At 41.0% G+C, this 19,727-nt stretch overlaps 1 protein-coding gene across 9 annotated transcripts in view; it reads left to right on the forward strand.

Annotated features, from left to right (window-relative positions):
* The first annotated feature begins 10,206 nt into the window (after positions 1-10,206).
* The window catches only part of LOC309693664 (receptor-type tyrosine-protein phosphatase F), a 161,050-nt gene continuing 151,529 nt past the window's right edge, over positions 10,207-19,727 (forward strand). For 5 of the 9 annotated variants that reach the window (XM_082513103.1, XM_082513099.1, XM_082513107.1 and 2 more), the window contains exon 1: positions 10,207-10,757. Coding sequence is in view for 1 of the 9 variants with exons in the window: in XM_082513100.1 (XP_082369226.1) it covers positions 10,727-10,757 (31 nt within the window). In the remaining 8 variants the exon portion in view is untranslated. The remainder of the gene's footprint in view (positions 10,758-19,727) is intronic. The other 4 variants (XM_082513105.1, XM_082513108.1, XM_082513109.1 and 1 more) reach the window with 2 other exon arrangements.

Raw genomic sequence — 19,727 nt, forward strand, 5'->3', positions numbered from 1 at the left:
CCGTATTTCCTTCTATGTGTTGAAACAGTGACTCTATCACAACAAATGTACCAAATCGTCTCTTAGATACTCAAGACAGATATCACTTGGGAAATTTAGGCCACTTTGACACAAAAAGTGATGTTTATTTGCCGGCTTGCCGGGGCTTCAGGTGCACAATAAAATCACAGAGCGCACACAAACATAGTCAGAACACGAATTCCAGAGAGATCTAAGCTGGAACTGGTCCAGAGTTGCACAACAACACAACCTTTAAGAGGAGATGGCTTAAATTTAAATCAGGTATGATTACTGATGTTTATAGATGGCTTTGTGGCACTATTAATGTCTGTTAATAGAGTCTATTAATGTTGAAGCTATAGTCTAGTACTAGAATGGTGGGGCAGTGTGATAAACAATGTAAAAAAATAATAGTGAAAGAAAAAGATGGGGAAGGACACTGTTTTTGAGCAGCAGATTGAAGGCCTTTGTTTCACCCCTTTAGGGAAGTATTTAAGCTGACTCTGAAACTATGGTTCAACAAGTTTGTGCTTATGGTGGCATTTTTAGGGACGCCTGAAAGTGGCTGCCGACTCATGCAGAAGGAGCAGGTTGACAGAATGATGATTCGCAGCCTCTCAGTGCCTAGCAAATACAGATGGTATGGTGTGTAAATGGAGGCTTAAGGACGGAGACACAGAGGGAAGGAGTGGGGGTGGGATGCAATGAGACGTGTTCGTCTGAACTGAGACACTGAGCAAACCTAAATGAAAGCAGAGTGTGTCTGAATTAAAGGAGAAGATAATGGGACAGAAAGAGGGAACAAGATGAAGAGAAGCAATTGAGGTGAAGTGAGAGAACACTTGGAAGATACAGTGAATGGGCAGAGAGTGGGCTGAGCTGAGAAAAGGAGCTGTTTACCAGAGAGAGGAAGGCAGCGAACGAGAAAGAGACCGCAATAGAAGAGAGATAGATAATCGACGCGGGTCGGAGGGAATGGGAGAGGGGGCGGTCGAGAGTGAAACAGACAGTGACAGAGTGCACAACGGGGAGAGAATAAGATAAAGGTATAAGCAAGGGCGGAGGTTGTGAGGGAGAGATTTTCAAGAAATGGGTGACAGTCGTACTGCGAAAAAAAAGGAAAAAAGGGAAGAAGAATTCCTGTTGTGTCTGCTGGGTGCAGTCCTTGAGCCGGCCAGAGGGCAGCCAGGACGGATGCGGCCCTGGTTGGGGCTGTGGAGGGCATCGGGCAGGACAAGCACTTGCAATGGGGACATTAACAAAGCGTGAAATTAAAGCTGCCATGCTGCAGGGACCCTGGATCCTTCCTTAACCCACAATCATCATCACCCCTCTGAGGCCTGCCTCAGAGGCTGGAGGGATGAAGTAGCTGCGGGGCATTGACAGGATGCTGAGGGGTAATAGAGCTTGGTGTATTACTGTAATGATGTGTGGAGAAAGGACAGAGGGGGGAGATTATAAAGGGAGGCTCTAATCACTCCTGCGTGACAGCACGGCTCTATCTGGTACCACAGGCAGTAATGATGCCACACACAGGTGTTCATGGAGTGACAGCACCGAGCTCTGTGTGTTTGTGCGAAATCAGAAATGCTGACAAGGCACATGTTCACGTGTGTGTGTCTACGCATGTTTCCCAATGTGAACATCTATGCGACCTGTCACTCACTGCGCTGCACCTGCATGTCTGTTTTCTCAAGTTGAGTTCAGCTGACAGGATGAGGTGGTAAACACTCTACTCAGCATGTTGATTTACAGCGGAAATGCTGATGTGAAATGGCAGTGGTCTTAACCACCAGTTTTTTACAAAGTATTTTAAATTCGTATTTTTTTCCCTACTTTTTAGGTTCCTGAATAACGCTGTGCTGAAAAAGAAGTTGTTAGGACATGGGTACAAATCCCCAGTGTGTTGTTTTGTTATTTATCCAGAAAAAGAGACAGAAGATCCACTTGCTTCAGTGTTTTAACACTGGAAATTGAATATCTTTTTGCTTTTTGGGCAGAACAAGCTTTTTCACCTTGGGCTCTGTGACAAGCATTTTTTTAACTGCCTCATCGATTCATTAAAAACAGTAAGCAGCACAGGAATCAAATTAAAAAAAAACAAACACTTTGTGCAGTCTTAGAAGATTTTCTGTTGATGCATTTTTCACTCTCCTTACATCACCGTTAAAAGAGCTGTTATATAATTACATTATTTCCTCTGGTAAAATGTTCACCTAATTAGATGTTTTCAAGCCTTTTATGTCATTGAGTGTAGCAATCTGAGCTCCCTTCAAAATCAACAACGTCGCTGTAAACAATCCAGAATGTACAACACAAATACTATGTGCCACTGTCATCTAGCTTCAGTTGGCTGTCGTTAATCTCAAAACACCGTCATCCCCATCTTCAGCAATCTAATGTCATCCCTGCTCTGCTGGATGAAAATGAGGACAGCATTGATTTTGTCCATGTATGCATCACTGTCATGGAAGCGCTGGTGCTCTGCTGCAGTGGCGGCCAGTTAATAACCCTAGTGTGAGGTCTAGTGATGGGGCATCATCAGCCTGCTCTGTGCTGCTGTCAGGAGCCATTTACCCCAAGCATCTCCTCCCCTAATGGAACATCTAAGTCAATAAAAACAATCATCACTGCCAATTCTACTGAAAGCAAGGAAATTATTTTAGGTCATCAAAGAAAACATGGCTTAGGTGTTTGAATCTATCTGTCCAGGGAGCAGCTTGATGTGCACTTAGCCAGACAACCTATTACAGTCTCGATCTTCTGTATTTGTCTTGTGTGAATACATTGATGACCCCAGCAGGGTTTTTTCAGCGGTGAAAGCCAATTGCCTCACAATGAACCGGCTGTTGTTTGACCATGCAGATGCTGCAGTTTGAGCTCTCTTGGTGGGCCGGGGAACTTGTTTAGTGGGAAACAGAAATCTATGTCTGACTGTGTTAGACTGGGTACAAACCTTATCAGCGGCCATGTTTTTACTCTCACCATGGTTTAATGAACCACTCTCAGCATCCACTCAATATCTCTTCAGCGAGGACCTCCATTGTGCTGCCAAAAGGTCAATAGCTGGACAGTGTGTCTTTGAGAGGCTTTCTGCCTTACTTCAGGACTCTTAATGGTGTTCAATGGAGAGAACCACATCATTCCCAAGGGGCCGTTCCCAGATATCCGTCCGTGATACCTAATCCGGGCCCATTAGCTCTCCTTCCAGCCGTGAAAGAGTGTGTCTCTCTTGCATCTCAGGAATTAAAAATTAACTAGCTATTATCCATTTGTCTGATGGGATGCTGTGGATGGTTGAAACAGCAGATTCCCCCAGCGATGGCCTGCAAGGGCCGGTTTGTGGAACCCAATCTGCTGGAGGGAAAACGCTGACTGTGATGGCAGGAAGTAACAAAGAAATAATGTCTCTCCATCACATCCATCACAACCGACTCGCATCTGTAACAGCTAACAGCTGGCTACAACAAAATGACCTCCCCTGTAAAAAGCTGCAGTCTATTCCTGAGCCGTCATGAAGCACGCCTGACCTTGCTGCCAGCGTCCTTACATATGTATGCACTGTCAGTGCACTGTCAGTATAGTGGAAGCTACATATGACTCACACCAAGCAGAATGTTGCGTTTTCGCTCACGTCTTGTAGATGTTTAACATTTAATGAGTAATTATGTCATCATATAAGATGGCACGTTTGCCGCCGTAGGAAGTGCTGCACTGCAAAAAGGCAAATAGTGTTACTGTTTTCAGCAGTGTTCAACACTCAGCAAAATCCTCCACATTGCAGAATAGAAAACAATTTGTGCTGTGTCGCCTCCTATTCCTTCTTAGATCCTTATGCTTAAGGGCCTTGCCAACCTGCTGGCTGCCATGCATCTCTCTTCTATTGCTGAGTGGCTAACTACTCTAACCACACTGGGAAAAAAGGAAGGGAAAAAAAAAACAAAGAAGAGGAGGACAGGCTTGTTTCTCTGCCCCCATCCCTCTGCAGGAATTTTCTGCCTTTGATTTCTTCTTTTTTCAATAACCAAGGGCTCTTTTCACCGTTGCCAACTCAATGAGAGCTTATGCGTCCTTCATCCAATTCCAACCCACCACTCTCTGTCTCTTGCCGGTACTGTCTCTTCCTCTTCGTTTCTCTGCATTTCGTCTTATAAATATAACTTCTGTGAAAACGTTGCTGTGTGTTTCTTATGGTTCCAGTCTTTGAAGAAGAGGAGTATTTCAAATCATTCACAGCTCTCTCTCATGGCTTCAGAGGTGTACATTTACATGCTGTTTAGTGGATCACGTTGTATTATCAACATTAAAATCCTGACTAATAGAATGTTTTCTTAGATATATTGGAAGAGCTATTTTCCTGTGTCTTTGGGTTAACTAGAAATATACACAGTGGGAATCCTTTCTGCTAATTCGTGTATGTCACACATGCATTTCCTGTCTAAAATTGCTAATGTGGGCTGCCCACATTCAGGTCCAGACCAAAAAGGCTAGGCAGCGCCTGTATCACCTACGACAACTGAGGAAGTTCAGGGTCTCTCCAAAGATCCTCAGGATTTTCTATACAGGCGCTGTGGAGAGCATCCTCACACAGAACATGACATCGTGGTTTGGGAACAGCTGTGTGAAGGACCAAAAAGCTCTCCAGAGAGTGATCCGTACAGCAGAACGCTGCTGCAGGATTGCTCTCCCCCTGCTTCAGGACACCTACACCAGGAGATGCCGGACTAGAGCAGCGCAGATACTGAAGGACCCGTCCCATCCTGGCAACAAACTGTTCCAACTTCTGCAATCTGGTAGAAGGTTCCGCATCTTCCGGGCAAGGACAGAGAGACTCAAGAGGAGCTTCTATCCCCAAGCCATCCGTGCCCTAAACACACACACCCGCCCTCTCACATCATCTATAATTGACTGAGTCAGGACTCTTCCAGACACTAAACCAAGGCACAATGTACATTTCAATTCCTTTAATTTTAAATATGTTTACATTGTCTATCCTGTAAAATAGTCAGATGTCTATTCATATTAATGTACATAATTCACCTGCTTGCTGCTACTACTGCACATTCACCCAATGTATATACTACATATATATATATATATGTTTTTCCTCTACACCCCCCCCCCCCCAATTTTTTTGCACATGTCGAGGAGCGTGTCAGGCTACATTTCACTGTGTGTTATACTTGTATAACTATGCATGTGACAAATAAAGAACCTTGACCTTGACCTTGAAACCACATTTAACCACATTCTCAGTACCAGTTTCCTTTTCCTTTTGAATGAGATGCAAAGGTAAGTATCTAAGTTTGGGTCTTTATTCTCTCTGACTGCAGGGATAGTAAACACAATCATTAACATGTTTGACTGCATGTTGGTTAATGATACAAGAACTCTGTGTGTTCTCATCATTAACTTCCATTAACTGTTTTCCTGCCTCATTGAATCCTGCGTTAATTGTACAACAGTTATAAGATAAAAGTATCCTGCTATATGGAGTTCGCGTTACGTCTTTCTATCATTATTTATCAGCTCTTATCCAAAACATGTTTTCATTAGGATGCGTCAGCTGCAGTAATACATATAATATGTTAAATAGACACATATTGTACTACATCCAGTTCCAATAGACAAGCGTAGGATGCAAAAGTTATGCCTGCATTGGAAATATTTCGAAAATGGTCTATCCACCATGTATTGAAACAGTTAGTATCAGGAGTCAAATCTGAATTTTATTATTATGGAAACATCCAAACAAGTGCAGGGAGATGTCGATGTCATTTTAAGAATATTTAACGGGGAACTTTTATGAACCAGGACAGAACCAAATCAGATTATATGAATCACAGACTTTCCTGGGGGGATTGTGGTAATAATGTAACAGTCTCTTATGAGAAACAATTTTCTCTATGAATTTTGAAATAATTAGCATCTATATTTTATCATAAAAAGCCAATTTAATTCTAATAGCAGCATAGATAAGAAAATAGAGCAGAGAAGTTAAGCAGACTCTCGTATGGACAAGTATATGCATGCAGAGTCTGAATGAGATTAAGATGTTAGGATTGGGGGGGGTTTGTGTTTGGCTGCGTCACAATAATGCCTCTGATCAGTCCCATCAGTAAACATTTCTGGGTAAAAGTACCAAAACCTGATGCAGAAATCTTTTTAATATTATTTTTAACCCTTCATATGGAAATTTTTTACCCACTGTGGAACTCCTTGTGCATACAACATGCATAAGCTCTACCCACATCAGTGATTCTCAAGTAAAGGAACAGTGAGGGCCACTCAAAGAACTTCAGTGTCTCTTGAAGTAGTTCATAGTGAATCTTGAGAAATACTTTAGATAATTCTCCAGCAGAAGCCAGCCTCTTTTTATTGTCAGTGTCTTGACTGACAATGTTATTACTTAAAGAAAACCCATTTTTAATATCAAATCAGAAAATTTCCCATTTGCTTCTGGGATGAATAAAACCTCCCTAATCTACACAGAATGCATTTGTTTTAGTCACTTGAAAAATCCACAGCATGAGTAAATTAACATGCCAAAAGAGGCAAGTAACACTATTTCTTCTTAGAAGTCCAAAGTTAATATTAGTCCTGTGTGAGATCCGTGTGTTCAGTTTACATTTAGTCATAGTCCATATTCTATTTTTGTACAACTATTAAGTCAGCCTCAAAACCATCAAGTGCCAACTGAGGGTCTTCTAGATAGAAACTAGAAAGTGCATTTTCTGAAGAAACTGCAGTGTGAATGCTTGAATCTGAATGTATGCACTGAAATGAATTAATTGCTGAATTTTGAGTTAAAAATATTGAATGAGATTAAAAAAAAACAAAAAAAAAAAAACGAATTTAACCTGAAAACAAAGGTGCTGAACTGCTAAAAGCTGAAGGTTACACAGAAGAAGGAGTTGGAAAAAAACTGAAAATGTTTTAAATGTAAATTAGAAAACCCTAAGAAATGAGAAAAGAACATTTAGAGTCAGAAAACATCTGAATGAATATTAAAAGGTCATATTCTTTGAATCACTGAATGACTCAAATGTGATCCCTCCACTTTGATCCACACAGTTTAAAAAGTTTAAATGCCTGAGCTTTGAAAGATACGGTGTTGGAAAGAGAACAATAATGGCGACAATTTGAGGGTAAAATGATGGCTATAACACTGTGGACACAGCAGCAGTTGAAAGAGAAGTGCTTAAGATGAATCTTGGTACAGTGGCAGGCAGAGCTCGTTAAGCAGGCAGGTGTGAGCCTGGTTGCTATAGTGACCGCACCCAATGGCTCCATACACACGTACACAGACATGCGCCTCACTTTTGCTGCTTAAAATGAACAGAAAAGTCAGGCCGAAACAAATCGTTCCCAAATGAAAAGTAAAAGTCGTATTGACAAAATTCTTTCACCGTGAGTGACAGCAATGTCTAGTCTACTGAATTCTCAGTTTTCATGCCTGTGGAGTTTATTATATGGACGTGGTGACAGTGGAAAGACACCATGCTCTTCTGATTTTCAAACGAACCTTCTGAGCCATTTTAACATTAGAGTCTATGGAAGAGTTGGAAGGAGGAGGCTGTGCATTGGTGACATTTATGAAAGAACCGTAACACCTAGGACAATAGTAAACACATTGGATGAAAGAGGACAGCCATGGCTACGTTTTGAGGGTAAAATCATACCTGTAGAGCAAACGCTGAGGACACAGCAGCAGTTTTAAAAAAGATTTTAAGATTAATTTTTTTGCTCCTCTCACTCTAGCAGTTGAGCTGCCTCACTCTAGCCCCAACATTCCGTCCCATACACACCCATTATAAACTCTGAAACGGGTGAAAAAACATCATGAAACTTAAACTGGAACTGAAGAAAAAGTATAATAGATATTGAAAAGATAAATACAAGTTGAATAGTTGAATGTCTTGTCTTCGTTTTAAAGTTTGAATGGTGGCTCTATGTGAACGTATGTTGAAGTAGTAAGAGTTTAAAAATGAGTAAGTTGAATGAGAATTTGAAGGGTCTCCCCATTGAAATACATGGGAAATTTTTGTTGAATAAAGTTGAATAAAATTAAAAATATAAATGTTAAAAATGAGAAAAATACAAGCAATCATGTCCAAAAGAATAGGAATCTAACGATGTTTGAATGGTTTTTCTAAGTTGAACGGTTTTGAAGGAGTAGGCTTTCAAAAAACGTACGGAATAGATAAAATATAATAATAAAGATTAGAAGAACAATACTGTGAATGCTTTTCAAGCATTCACACTAATTAATTTCTTTACAAGTAATTTCTCTTGACTAATTTCCCCACAGAGTTCAATAAAAATTTAATAAAGAGGAACAACTGATAAAGGGATCCATGTACTGTATGAATCTTCCTCCTAGCAGTGTTGTGGTTTAAGGCTGATATGGTACCTCAGACACTTTTTGATTTGCACTAATTTAGCTACCAATCAACTTCAAATCACAGCAATAATTATGAAGAGAAAGAAGTTTAGACGGGAGAGTTCGTTCCAGTACTATGATGAAAGTAATTGTTCAATTGACTGAAAAAATGGTTTTAAGGTTCTGTGATGTATATTAGCCCTTAATAATTATAACATTAATGTGCAAAAAATGGAAGATATTCTACTGGTAAGAGCATCACAGTACAAAACTGTACTGCTAAGCAAATGTTTGGAAGGACAAAGTATAGTTGCCCTTTTAGAACTCTTTAGCAGTACTGCTGAAAAAACAAACACACACACACACACACACACACACCACTAGACATGTTCTTTGACCTTGACAAACAAAGATTGTTTATAGGTCTCTAACACTGTCCACGAGAGATGTCTAAAACTGAAAAACAGGCCTGGTTTTGGCCACCAGAGATATGTAATGGCGTTATTGGACACATGCACCACTTTCTCTCTGTGGCACCTACATACTGAAGGTTGTTGTGTCAAAACAATGGCCTCCTTTAAAGTGTAATAAAGCTGGCTCGGCCTCTTATTTGTGCAACAAGATTCTATTCCTGGAACAATGCATTAGACCGTGATTATCATTTGTCAGCCAAAAGGAACAGAATTCCCTTTCAATCACTCAGAGGTCAGGTAGCAAGTCATTTTGTTGAAGTAGAGGTGAATATATTCGTGAGCCTCTGTGTGTGTGGTGAACTCAGGACCTGCTTGATTGCCCAATTGCAAGAGACATTTATGGCAGGGTAAAACCTTGTGTAAACGTCATTTGCACCAGTTATTAGGAAGGTGTGGCAGATAGGTTGGAGCTGCAGTACAGCAGGGGTTCTGCCAAGCAAACGATTGATCATGGTAAGGTTAGAAGGCGGAGTAGATGGGTTGTCAGAACCCTGAAGATATTCAGGTCCTCATTACTGGGGGTCACAGTATCCATGACCTTTACGTTCAGCTGTGTCGCTTGAGTGCTCATGCACTAACAGCCAGGCTGCACTGTAAGCAGAGCCCATTCTCTGTCCCCGTGAATTCTGTTGGTCCCAAAAACTGTCCTTGATTGCCAGTGGGTTACAATTAAACTGGATTCCAAGTCCAGATTTAAAGTGATCACCATCAGAAATAAAAAATTATAGCGTAATATACAAGGATTGCAGACCACAAAGTCAGTCTGCAAATCTTTCTTAAAAATAATTGCGGATTGCTTTAAAATCAGTGCAGTATTTGTTGTCAAAGAAAACTTGTTAACATGCTTGGGTGTCACTGCACAGTGGGGAATTGTTCTTGCCACCATCTCCCAAGGTTGCCTTTTAAAAAAACAAACAATTTCAGCTAGTGGTGAAAGAGCTACAAAGTTGCTTAGCACTTATATTCATATATATATTGTACCTTTGTACAAAGCCTTCACAAGGTGAGATCAAGGATGAGGTTTGAGGATGCAGATGCATTTTATTAGCTGAAGAGTAGGGCAGTACTTAATAGTAAATTTTCTATTCTCGGTGGTAATTCACGACTTTGCTCGTTGCAGCAGTTAGTAGACAGTTTAATGTAAGAACTGTGTTTGCCTTCTGAACCATAATTAACTTCCAAATTCGCGTATTCGTTGCAGAAAAATGCCATGTCTTCCATAGCAGTTGCGTATAGTGTAAATAGAGAAATCAAAATGACTGTTTTGAGAGCCCCCTGTGTCTAGTGCGTGCCTTCAGAGGCTACAGGACTTCAGGAACAGAGATGAATGGACACAGAAGCGAGTGCAGCCGAGTGAATCCGAAAATCCTGCTGACCGACCTGTATGTGTTTTCTCCACGGGGGCAGAAAGAAGCGTGACTGTGAAGGGAGAGACGTAACAACTCCCTACCTTCCACAGCTCCTTCTGTGGGGGGAGACTGTGCGCAGACTTGTGCTTACTAATTAACTTGCCAGAGAAGAAAATTCACACAAAAGAGAAGAAGTCTCATTTCTTATCGTCTCGGGGTTTTTTTTCCCTCACATGCATGCAGCGACACTGAGCACTTAAAGCTGACGTTAACCCGTTAGCGGCGAGACGCAGGAGCTGCCACGAATAGATCCAGTATCCACGACCCCGGTCGGCTGACCGGGATAGGACCTCGTGTTCCTCTCGCACTGGACTCGTATCTTTCCCCCCCTCCTTCGCTTCTTTTACTCCTTGGACTGGTTCTAACTCCCGTTTTGTGGCTGTTAATTACATGAAGTGGATTGTTGTGCTCGCTACAAACTCAAACCGGGACTAAACGTTGTGGTAGAGAGACGGAGAGAAATGCCAACGGCCGTGACAAAGAGGAGATTCAGTAAGTGCACGTTATCTCTGTCTAAATGTCCCCCATTGAACTTGAGACGCGGCTTTTAGCGGTGCCGTTAAGTTGCATAACTTGCGGATTTTTTTTATTGTTCAAACGTTCACGAATTTGTTTGTTAAAAGTGGAAACACTTAGAAAAAATGGCATTAAAGGTGCACTACGTGAACTGCTGTCGTTCCGTTTGGGGGGGGAAATGGGGCTCCGACTAACCTCAGACAGCCACGCACACAGTTTGTTGCTGTTTTATACATGCTAACTCTAAATGTATAGCTAACAGCAACTTTTATTTCAGTGCCGAATGAGAGCGACTAATATGTGGTCCGCTTGAGAGACGGTCCAAGAAATATCCTGCCTCTCATTTCATAAAGAAAGCTACCCACTCAGATGTAGGTAAAAGGGAAAAGATGAGGTGGAATATTAATCTTATTTTTTCCTTTTCTTTTTTTGTAAGCGCAAACCTGCGCATTTCATAGATTGCATGCACTTTTCAGTGAGCAGGAGTCTTCGCAGGACCGAAATCTTTAACCATGCTGAAAATCTGTCGACAATTACTAATGAAAGAATAAACGGGGGGAGCAGTGGTGGTCTTTGGGCTGCGAGCCCATCGTCACCCTGTTTTTCTTTCTTCTTTCATTCCTTTTTTTCGCAGGGTGTGTAATTGCGATGCGGTGATTTTGATCCCATTTTGATCATTACAATAAAGAACGATTTGCCCGGAGGTCCTAGCTGTCTCCAGACCTGGCTTTTTCACTTCGTGCGAGCGTGCATGAGTGCGCGGGCACGTCGGTGAGTCCTCAACCCCCCTCTGGCATATGAAATCTTTGCTCTGTCTTTATTTATCATTACCAGACAGGTAGGTGAGTCCTTGTATGCCCATCAGTTGCAGAGGCTCCTGTCATGTGTGTCTCATCCCTCACACTTGCTGCAGCACTGGCTGCAGAGGAAGGTTTCATGTCAAGAAACTGCTCCTTGCATCTCTGGCAAGAAAAAGAATAGATTTCATCACCAGCCCTTCATGAGAGACTTTAATTGTGGAGCAATTTTTATGACAGCGTTTACAATTTGCAGGTGCGCCACATCATCTGATAACCTCGAGGCCGGTTCAGATCGTGAACAGATGTCAATTGGTTTTTCACTGGGTGGATATACATATAGATTCCTCAGCATTGCATCAATCCCTCGCCCTGTTGGGTTTATTTAAAGAAAGGATTGGAAGCAATTTTGCAGGGTTGGTTATATGCTGAAGTGGGCTCATGGCCGTGCTTTATCAATACACGAATCCGTTTAAAGCTGTCACAGACACAATGAGGAGAGCTAACCATGAGCCACACTGTAACAGGATGATACAGTTAGTTTCTTGGAATTGCATCAGAGGCTCTCTGCAACCAAATCCTGGGCCCTGCTGCATGTTTGGGTTTCTAACTGCCAGCTGAAAAAAAAGTGACCCGGTGTATTTCTATTCTACATTTGTAGTGAGCTGTCCTATAGATGGTGTGTGGCTTATGCATATAGATTATTTTACCAGCAAACGTACGGATTTGTCAAACTTGGATGTCATTGCTTTCCCAAAGTAGGTGATTCTGATGGTGCTTCTGTTTGGCTCCATGTTTCTGAATTATTCTGGTGGACAGACATGTTATCAATTAAGCGTGTGTTGACAGAGCTGGAGCGTTAAGATTTTCTTCAAATTGCTTTGGATGGATTGTAGGGGAGTTAGAGTTTTTTGCTGTGTTTATCTTGGCTCATTTTCCTGTTTACTCTATTTTTTTGCGAGCTGTGAAAGCTATTGCAGAATGAATCTATATCTTTTTAATGCTCTCAGTGAAGTGTGTTTGTATTTTTGACCATGGTATATGTTTGTTTGAATGCTGGCACATCCCCCCCCCCCCCCCAAGAAAAGACGTGACTTATTTGACTGTGATTGCCGCAGGATTATACTCTGGCCCACGATTGCTTGCTTGTTTTGTTTTGGATTTTGTGTGTGTGTGTGTGTGTGCAGGAAAATATCCTAGGCCCTTAGGCGGTGACGTCATTGTGCACACTGAAATTAAGTAGTTCTTATTACTGAGGTCAATCAGCACTTTGCTAATTTCTTTGCTGATTAAAATTCATTGTTTTATTCTCCAGTTTTCAGAGCAGATATTAAGCAGATCAAAAAACTTTAGCTAAGAAATCTGCTTTAGTTAAGATACTTTTTGGTCAGCTTGAACTGCACTGTAGACAAAGATGTGTTCTGCAGTGTTTCCCACAGAATTAGACTGGGTTTGAGGTATGTAAAGGATAAGAGATCATTACTTTGCTGGTTCTCCTTCAGTCGTTCTCACATCATTTGAACTGACTTCATCTTAATTGTCTGGAACTGCAGGTAGAAACAATGACTTCTGTCCTGCTCTCCAGCGTCAGCAAGTTCAGCGTAGCAGCACCAACAGGTGTTTCCCACCTGCTGCAGGTTCTACTTCAGAATGACCGTTTAGCTTCAGAGCAGAACAAGAGCTACAGTTGGCAGATGCAGTCAGAGATGGTGGAAGGTTGCTGAATGACATTGAGGACCACAACAGCGATCTGTCAGAGGGAAAACATTAGACAGGAAGGACCAGGGCTAAATGGCTAGTAGCAACTGAGCTTTCAAAATAAGAGTATCTATAAATAAATGAATAAAATTTTTATTTACAAAATATTGCAATACTTGGACAGTCATTAATATACCTGCACAGCTTGCCTAAGTGTGTGTTTTTAGATACACTTTTTAAAGCCATTTAAAGCCATTTTAAACCCAAATTCTGAGAACAGGATTTGTGACATCGCATCGAGTTTGGAAGATAATCCTTGTCCACTGGGAAATATACAGTGTTGTCCAGAAACTTGAAGCTTGCATTGCTGATGAGAATGGGCTTTTGTGATGAGGGGGACATCTTGCATTCAGTGGTAGCGATGCACCGATCGATGTGCTGGTAATCTGAATCGGCTGGCTTGCTGCTGATTTAAGCTGACACTCACTTTCTTTTCTAGCAAGGGAATTTAGGTTTATACTGCAGAGGAAGTTTTGGTGCCCACCCAGGGAGGTTTCATCCAGGTCTGAAGAAAAATCCACTTTCCTTTTAAAGATTGGAATACCTAGGATGTCACTTCCTCGGGTGGGATACTCAGGCATTTGTATTAATCGAAAACAAGCAAATAAACAACACAAAACAGGAAAATGCAAAGATTTAAGTTGAAAAAGATAAGGGAGTGATTGGATTTACCCCCTCCTACACACACACACACAAAGCCAGGAAAAAAACAAAAAATTTGATTTTACAAATAAATCACATCAAATAAAAGGCTTTTTATCAAAGCATGGCATTTCTATACATCTAAAGCAGGCCTGTAGGCAATCATTATCAACATGATAGTTTCAGGTTTTTGGTATTCCTTTAAATGGTGGAAAGCTGTCACAATTAATTTAGCAAGGACACACACACACAAAGTAAAAGTAACGATACTCTAACCTGCTTTTAAAATATTTGAGTGAAAAATGAGGTTTTTCACTGAGGATTTACTTTCCTTTTCATGTTGTTGATTTGTTGTGTTTGTTGGCCTCAGTACATCTTTGGCCTTTGTGGTGATTTGTGTATTCTTGTGTAGGGTATTTCCTAGCAGGCCTGGTTTGGGGCTAGTAGCCAGAGCATCTGCCTCAGCTCCCTCATATGCCGGTACTCCCTGGCAGGGGCTGGGCTGAATGGCACTGTTAAGGAGCTCCAGCTCCTCTGTGGCCACACACTGAAAAACCACTCGGCACAGCCCTCTCCCCGCCGATGCTTTCTCATGCTTTCAGTATGGGTAAAATCTTGGTAATTTCAGGGCCCTGAAGTTCTAATGAGAGGTTTTGCCCATAGTGCGTTGGTCTGTGGTGGGCGGGATCAGCATTTCTCAGGTTTATAGGGGATTATAACTGTTCTGAGATGCCTCACTGGCCCACTGTCAGGGCGTTGGCACAGAAAAACCAAAACTCTTTTTTTTTTTTTTTTTTTTTTTTTTTTTTTAAAACCACTCAAACTGGTTCAAACTGGTTGTGATGTGTTTCTGGCATAGAATTTGTTTGTCTGTAAGCTAAAGTTTACAATCAGAGCTGCAAATCAGGTCAGTAACTGTAGGTATAAGGGTTCAGATTCACATGCACATATGAGGTGTGCTGATTTTTCCGCCTAGGGGATCAGGATATCTTGCCGTTGCATCTATGGGGATGCTGCAAGCAGCAGCTATTGTCCTTTTTAGCATCCCATCCCCACATAGAGACAGGGTGCTCTTAGTAGCACGCATGGTGGATTTTTAACAATGCCTGTTCCTTAACGTCAGCAGCATAGAGGCAAAGAATGATTTACTACTCTGTCTGCAAGGGTAATGTAGGAGCAATTTGACTGCTGATTGAAACCAGGTCTACCATTTCAGAGTCCACTGGTGGCATTATAAACCATTTACACCAATGTTTTACAGGGCACCTCTGCATTTGGAAAAGTGGAAACAGACACAGGGGCTAAAAATGGCCTGCTCTACCATGTGCCCCCCCTTTTTTTTTTATCCATTCCTTGTGCGGTTTGTTGTTTTTTACTTCAAACTATGTGAGTGCTACTGAGTGAAGTAGTGAATACAGATGACATTGAAAGGTCATATGTTAGGTTAATCAGTTCTGTCTGTTTTCATTTAGGCAGTCGGAGATATAGGGGGTCCATCTGCTTTTGATTAGGCAGCCTTTTCCCTAAGTGGTAAAGCTTTTCTCTCCAGCTGCTGAGAGTGAATTAGAGCCATGGTCCAATTTGTTTGTGGAGACCTATGGACATGTATGTAACTTGACTTGCACTTGTGTATACATAAAACATCGCTATTACTTAAATGGACCAAGCAGCGTCGATTGAGTTTTTACTTTGAAGCACAAATCGACTCGTTCCACAGTTAAAGTGTCACTGAAGAGCAAGAAAAAGCGAGTTTTCAGAGAAAAGTTCCAAGACTAATGAGTGAAGAATGCTGGAATTTGATGGCTCAGCCTTGAGGATATCAGTGATCTGTTATTGCCTCTATTTATGACAAGAACTCAAGAAAAGCTGCAGTAATTTCACAAACCTGTCAGCTGAGGCCAGTGACTCTGGTGGAGTGGGGCTTTATTGGTTGCTTTATAAGTTGAGTTAGTGTTGCTGTATCTCACTTGTATTATTTAAAAATATTTAATAAAAGCTGGATATTTTAACATTTGTTAAAGCAAAGATGCAAACATCAGTGAAAACGGTTGGCATTTGCTGCACTATAATTAAATACTGTCTTTAAAAGGGTTTTTGATGCAACTTTTGAAGAACTTTTGAAGATTTAAAATCCCGAGAGCCCAGAACATCACCGTCTCTTTTTTTCCCTGTTAACAAATTTTCTGATGTGAGAAATGGAAACTCTGGACAACTGTGGGACATCATACACACAATGTGCAGTTAGCTGCCCATTGGTATGCATAACAAAGTCTACAGTGAGATGTAGAAACTGTTGCTATTCATCTGCTGTCCCTGTGATCTCAGACAGTCCCAGATGGCTCTGCATTCTCAAAAGGCCATCTAATTAAAACCCGTAACCCCCAAAACACACAGAAGTGGGGTGTCTTGAGTTTAGTAACTGTTTTATTTTTTTTTTAAACGTCCTATGTCAGCATTCCTGCTTTTTTTGTATATTTTCTTTTCAATTAAGCAAAAGAGAAAGATCAGGATCATGTGATTTGTTCTTAATGATGGCATTGTGTTTATTTTTGCCTTTTATTAAGAGGAATGTGATTCTTAAGTAGAGAATTATCAATAATAATGAGTTTGGGGCCTACTGATGACGATGCTGCTGATGGCTTGGAAAAATGTACAGTACAATGTCGTAAGTACTTATACAATAAGTTAAGTTACGATAATATATCCATGGAAAAGTGGCTTAGAAATTACTATCTGAAATACACTGAATATCACTGCCTCTGTGTTCTCAAAAGAAAAAAATATTTTCTGCTTTTCTGATTGCTAAATTATAGCGTATAACATGCTTGTTGTAGCAACACGTTGTACAATGTAGCATAACTCAGTGCGGCGATAAATCAGGCTATTGACCATGCAATTTCCTCAGTATCTGTTCAACAGCAGTGATATGGTTGTTCATCTGAAGCGATGTCTTGTGGTTTGGCACTACATGAGAATGTTTTTGTTGCATTGTATGTGGCGGCTTTTGTTTTTGTATCATCCCACTGAGAAACCTCTTGCAGAGACTAAACTCCATTGTTACACTTTGTGCTCTCGAATACCGTAGTTTTATGCCTTCATAAAGATGGTATCATAGTAAATTGAAAATGGAAACATGAGACTCGTCCTCAGGCAGACCTTATTTTTGCGGTGTTGAAAACATATGAAATTGTAATGCCACTGTAATGCATCAAATCCAAATGTGAATTTTATGAATTAGAGTCCAAATAGCTTCATGTGCTCTACACTTGCCGCTCGTGGGTTATTACTTCTTTTGAAGGAGACGTTGACATCAGTTTTGTGGATGCTGAGGCTCGGGCTTTGCCACTGTAGAGGGTATTATCCCATCCTGTGTACTGGTAAACGTATCGGGCTGTTGACAGGAACATGCAACGCACGTCTAAGGCCTCGGTGCCTTGGCCGTTCATCTGCCCAGTCAGCAGAAGTCTGCAGATGACGCACTCTTTCATTTTAGACAAATGCTGGATGGGGACAAATGGATAGAGCAGCGGTTCAGCGGCTGGTGTCATTCGTTGCGCTTGTCATTGACTACCTATTCTTTTCAGCTTCTCATCTAATTAGGGCACACTGACTCACATAGTCTCACAAACACACAGATTGGTACCTGAATTGATGCAGAACATTACATGAAGGTCAAACAGTCAGCTGTCTTATCAAGCTGATTTAAATGTCACATACATAGATTAATCACTGAGTGCAGTTCACAACGAGCTAGTTTTTCACCCTAAACACGGTTTGACTTCTCGATTTTCAGAAATATTGCCTTACACTAACACTGGGTAAATTATCTTTAGAAAAATAGGAGACATGCCCATCTTTCATTTAGTGCTTTACTGTTCTTCATTGACATGTTGCAGCATAGTTGCCTAAGTGATAATGGGAAACATTTGACAGTCATAATGCAATTTTCCAGTTATGTTAAGAATCATGACTTTGCAAGTTTTATCTCGCATGCGTTCTTTCTTTAGATGGATGTTAGTACACTCCAGCTTTCTTTCTTTTTCCCCCCCAAAAGCTCCTTTGCTCAAGGGAATAACTGTCCAGTCCATTACCAGCTTTGGTGAGAATATGGTTATACGAGGACATGGATTCTGGGCGCTCTTTAAGGTGCAAAAATCTTCCGAAAAAGAGCAAGAAATCAGTATGAAGAGAGGACACTCGTCAAATTCCTTTTAGCGTACAGCCTCTGTAAAAGCAGTTGAAGTCTCACAGTTGGTTTGGTTTTTAGAGGCTTGGTAATATTGAAATTGTGTCAAGACAAGACAAACATTTTTTTTCACACGTAAACAAAAACTGAGTAACTGACCTTGAGATGGTTGTGGCAAGTGAATTGTGACACATGAGCCCTCGTTGGCACTAACTGGTCATGCTAAAACACAACAGTTAATGGAAGAAAAGTGCATGCCTTGCACTCAGTCTGCCTCGCTGATATGGCAGATGGATAGGATTTTAGGGAGTGGGAGTGGGGCTCTTTGGCAGTGAGGGACAGAGATGACAGCTCTTCGTCTGTGGAGGGCTACCGAGGGCCTTGGCTCTGAGCACCTATTGTGTCCTCCTGACAGAGCCCTGATGCCATCAACGACCATTAGTGTTGACAGCATGTCATCGTGTCACACTGCAGCTCACGGTGAAGCAGTGAATAACTAAGAGCAGCAAATAAAAATGGCACACTGAGAAATAAACTGGATTTTGTAACGTGAGTCTGAAGATTTTTGTCTCCTATGTTTTGCAGGAAGGCTTGTCAGAGTTTATAAAAGCTGAACAGACCCAACACTTCATTTGAAATAGAAATATCCACTTCAAATAAATCACAAAGAATACAAAAACAATCAAGCTACAACAAAAAGACTAAATTATGTGCTGTCTAAATCTCATCTTGACTTTTGGCCTTTCCTTCGAGTGAGACGGTTGGGAAAGCTAGTGTTATGACACAAGTGAAGACAAGTGACTCCAATAAAGCCATGTAATGAAATAATTCAGTAAATGAATTAAGGGCTGAGCAATGCTTAAACGAGGACTTTTCCCACGGCTAGTCGCGCATTGCACAAACCCCCCAAAAAACCTAATAATATGAGGCTGCCAATAATGTGCCATCAGGTCTCTAACTTGTACTTGTGAAATACTGAAATGTGTAAAGTATTTATATATTCAGAGTATAAAGGATAGCATCTTTAGGGTCTCTGGCGTTAAACAGGTGATAACAATCACAAACATATGTGAATGTTTATTCTTTTTTTTTAAAATATATATATTTTTATGATAGTTTGATTCCTTTAGGATGTTATTCGAGTAAGATAACAAGATGGCCACAACAATCACAACAGGGGGACAAACCTGCAAAATTTTGTACATTTAGGCCTCACGTACACGGGTAGTTTTGAAAACAGAGATTTTATTTATTTTTTTTTAAATCTGGTCCACACACGCAGATTTAAAAAAAATCTCTGTCCATATGTAAATGCAAAAAATTAAGTCAAACACTGTTAAGAACGCGCCAAATCCTAACCGCGTAGAAATGTTGGCCAATCAGAAGTCTTGAAGCCGGAGAGGGAAAGAGTAAGCAAAACCTTAGAAGTCTTAGTTTCACTTATCCAAAATGCCATTGACATGTGAATGAAAGGCCCAAACACATAGAAAAAGCTGCATTTTCAAAAATACTCATGTACATGTGGAGGTAGTTTTACACTAGACAACAAAATCTGCTGTAAAG

Source organism: Aulonocara stuartgranti (genome assembly GCF_965226115.1).
Source record: "Aulonocara stuartgranti genome assembly, chromosome: 18".
NCBI lineage: Eukaryota > Metazoa > Chordata > Actinopteri > Cichliformes > Cichlidae > Aulonocara > Aulonocara stuartgranti.